Source organism: Pseudonaja textilis, chromosome 5, assembly GCF_049901715.1.
Source record: "Pseudonaja textilis isolate UNSWEBS1 chromosome 5, rPseTex1.2, whole genome shotgun sequence".
NCBI lineage: Eukaryota > Metazoa > Chordata > Lepidosauria > Squamata > Elapidae > Pseudonaja > Pseudonaja textilis.
In genome coordinates, this window is record NC_141994.1 from 23,145,036 (window position 1) to 23,149,237 (window position 4,202).

The window sequence follows — 4,202 nt, forward strand, 5'->3', positions numbered from 1 at the left end:
AATGTCCACTACCGGTTCTCCAGAACTGGTCAGAACCTGCTGAATACCACCTCTGGTGACCATTCAAAGTTACAATGGCATTGAGAAAAGAGATAGGACTATTTTTCACATTTATGACCGTTGCAGCAGCATCCCCATGGTCACATGATCAAAATTCAGATGTTTGGCAACTGACTCATATTTATGACAGTCGTAGTGTCTGGTGGCCATATGATCCCCTTTTGCGACCTTCTGACAAGCAAAGTCAATGGGGGAAGCCAGATTCCTTTAAGAACTGTGTGACTAAACTTAACTGCAGTGATTCACTTAAGAACTGCAATAACAAAGATCGCAAAGCAATAACAAAGATCTTGCTTAGCAACATAAATCTTGGTCTCAATTGTGGACAGAAGCCGAGGAGTACCTGTGGAGCATTCAAGTTCTTAACTTAAATGCAAAGTTTTTCATCTTGGTTCATTTTTAAATCTCATTGATTTTTTTTATAAAAGGGAACTGATTGAATACGATGATCCTAAAATCCCATTGTTTACTACTGACTTGGATAAACTGGAAGGAAAAATACCTGCAGCCCTTGCAAGAGGTAAATATTTAAATTAATCCAATCAGGCAGGCATCCTGTTAGAGTGGTGTGGTGGCCTAGAGGCTTCACAATCAGGAGGCTGTGAGTTCAATCCTAGGTAGAAGCAGATATTTCTCTCACTGGGCATAATGAGAATATATCTGCTGAACAAAACTCCACATTGGTGACAGGAAGGGCATCCGGCCATTAAAACACTCTGCTAACTCCATTCAGTTGCCCAGACCCCCAAGGGATTATGCGGTTGTTAATGATAATGATGGTGGTATTCTGTTCAGGAAGAGTTTTAATGTTAACGTTGAATATTAATTTTTTAAAATTAATATTAATTAATTAAACATTTTCATGTGCTAACCTTTAATGTTTGATTTACTTATTCCAGGAGGCAAATACAAAGCTCTGAAGATGGAGTTCTCCCTCCCGCCATCTGCCTATGCCACAATGGCGATTCGAGAAGTGCTAAAATTGGACACCAGCATCAAAAGTCAATCACAGTTAAACACAACCTGGCTTCGTTAAATCCTTTTCAGGGACTGGATAAGGTTTTGACATGCAAAATTTCTTCCTCCTTTGCTCATTTTATCTTACCCACATGATTTCTAACTGAGCTGTATTTTTATATTAGTTGAAAGGACGTTATTTCAGATTTGCTGCAAAAATTTTAATTTTTTTTTTTAAATAGTTTGAACAAATATGGTGCTCCCCACAGCAGAATTCAAACTACCAATTGGCTTTGTTAACGGTATTTAACGCTCAAGAGATATTTCATTCTCGTATGAAAGCAAACAGGTCTTCATGAATTTGGTACAGATTAAAACATAATTGCAAATATGTTTCATTCTGCAGTTCAGGAATATTAAACAAAATATGTTACCTTTGAATACATATCTGTATCCAAAGAACAGATTTATTTAGCCTTAAGAATGCTGAAAAGCCTGCTTTCACAACTACTGTTGACAAAATGTTCACCTCTTTTCCAGCTGCTTTCATTTGATTTGTACTATTATTAAATCTCTGTTTTTCCTAACTTGGCAAACTTGGAAAGAAGCCAACACCTAATAACAGAAGTCATATGTCAACAAGTATTTTATGGTTTGTCTGTTGCTGGCAACAGATGAACTGGGAAAATCTGCACCTTGACTTAACAGGATTAAACACCCATTCTGAATTTGATATTTAGTGTGTCTTCATTTTATTTCTAAAACCTGCCAAAATACTTTGCTTCCTTTTTTGTATTTATTAATTTTTAATGGAAAGGTGTTGCTCAGCTTTATTCTTTTAGATCACAAATACAAAGGCCAAATTTAGGCAAAATGCTTGATAAACTCACATTTATCAAATATCTGACTACAGGGCAAAATCTGCTATTTTTGTTCTGACCTAGGTTTCCCAAGATCATGAGGCAGATTCCTCGTCCTGGTAAACCCCCTTTGATTAGTTTACAGTGAATTCCTCTCCAGCAAAGTCCTGGCCAACAGTCTTTTCAAGAGATTCCACAACTACATACCTTCATCAGGCTTGGAGAATTGCCAGGCCGATATCTTTCAGATGCCACACTGTAGCAGCAATTACTTGGCAAGAAGTCAGGAACAGATCTTCACCCTAATGAATTGAATAAATGGTCTCCTGCAAACACCACTCCCCTTTCGCTTCTCTTTATTCCCTATGGAAGGGGCCATTCTGTGCCTTTACTCCTGAGTCAACCTTTGTTCCTTTATTCTTCTGGCAGCTCTGTGCATACGCACATTGGGAACAGGCTCCAGCTGCTCTTCTGTCCCACTGATCTCCGACTCCAAAGGCAGCTGATAACTTGGATGGCCCTGGCCCCATTTCTGCCTCCGACGCAGAGTCCTCGTCAGAGCCTTCCCCAGACTCCAGAACTGGCCCATGTTCCTCCCCAACCTCCTCACTGTCCGAGCCTGCCGCCAGCTCTGTTGCTGCTGGTGAGCTACAACAATTTAAAAATATTTCAAAAAATGAACCAGATATATTTCCTTTTGCCAAATCTATTCTCTAATCAACAGTTGGGCAAATCCTGGAATGCGAGCAACTTTTAAGGAGACCTGTGTGTAAAAATTATTAACTGTTCCAAGTAGAACATTGCCTCCAGGGGCTACCGCGCAATTATCAGAAAGTATGTCTATCCAAAGAATTCTGCAGTCAGTTTTTTAAAAATTCACCTTCTTACTTCCTGACCTGCCAAAACATCTAATTGAAACACATACCCCAAATTAGATAAGATCCTATGTGCAGTGTCAGCGTAGGAGAAGGAATGCAGTGTTACTGCTACAGAGAGGATGTAACATGGCCTTGGCGTGGCTGGAGAATCAAAGCACTGCATGCTGAGATAGGATGGGCTGCTGTGTTCAGGAGTGAACAGATGAGGTGTGTGCCATGTTATTTAATAAAAGATTAACATTCCCACTCATTTTAATGGCATAGAGATTGTGGATCTCTAATTAGCGCTGTTAGTGCTTTTAGGGATAAAGAGAAAAAGATACTTGGGCAGCATTATGTGTATGGATCCTTGAAAAAACTTCATCTTTTCTTTGAAGTGTAATTGGAATTTCCCTGGGGAAGGAAGGAATGAAATTTTTCAGGTTAATCTAGTAGGCATATGAACATACTTTCCTTCCTAATTTGAGAGTTGGGTGGCATATAAATTTAGATAGATGGATAGATAAAGATACAGCCATAGAGAGATAGAGAGCCATAGGATGGATGGATGGATGGATGGATGGATGGATGGATGGATGGACAGACACATGGATGGATGGATAGATAGGTAGAGCCATAGAGGCAAAGCCATTGGATTGATGGATGGATGGCTAGATGAATTGATGGATGGATGGCTAGATGAATTGATGGGTGGAAGGATAGATGGAAGGATGGATGGATAATGATAGGGTGGATGGATAGAGATATCCAGACTAGAAAGCCATTGGATGGAAGGATGGTGGATAGGTAGATGACAGGATGGATAGAAGATAGGAGAGCTCCATAAAATCCACCCATCATGATTCTGTGGGAGTTTAGTCAGAGCGGGACCCATTTCAGCACTGGAAAGGTGAATACTGGCAAAAGCCATCAACTAGGTATGAGCTCAGGATGGTATCATATGGGCAAGGGAGGACATCTTAGTGCCCAGGACATGCTGGTGCAAACTAGTAAATCAACTGTCCTCTAACGGTGCACCATCTTCCACAGAGTTAGCATGATTTAAACCTCCGTTTTTCAAACTTGGGCACTTTCAGACGTGCGGACTTCAACTCCCAGAATTCCCGAGTGGCCTCAGGAATTCCGAAAACTGACGTCCACCCCCTTCTGAAATTGGCCAATTTTTTTTAAAAAAACCACCGTTTTAAACTTTTTATTCCAACGGCTCCTGAAACCCTCCACCCTCCGCCACTTACACCCAACCCCTCCCACCTCCATTGAAAGCTTCCCGAAGAAGCACATCCGGCCACAAACCGGAAGCTGGGCGCTCTAGGCGGGCATCTCGCGCGCCTCTGCCCCTCCCTACCTGAGGTGAAGGATTCGTCTAAAACCTGAGCCGGGTCGCCTCGTGACGTCAGAGGCGTTTCTCTTGGAGCGACGTTGAGTGGCGATGCGTCCGACGGAGGAA

The 4,202-nt window shown here is 41.5% G+C and overlaps 1 protein-coding gene across 4 annotated transcripts in view; it reads left to right on the top strand.

Annotated features, from left to right (window-relative positions):
• The window catches only part of PUS7 (pseudouridine synthase 7), a 32,852-nt gene extending 31,102 nt beyond the window's left edge, over positions 1-1,750 (top strand). For all 4 annotated transcript variants that reach the window (XM_087935546.1, XM_087935544.1, XM_087935545.1 and 1 more), the window contains 2 exons: positions 489-580; positions 960-1,750. In XM_087935546.1, coding sequence (XP_087791672.1) covers positions 489-580; positions 960-1,096 — 229 coding nt within the window. In that variant the 3' untranslated portion in view covers positions 1,097-1,750. The remainder of the gene's footprint in view (positions 1-488; positions 581-959) is intronic.
• The last annotated feature ends 2,452 nt before the right edge of the window (positions 1,751-4,202 follow it).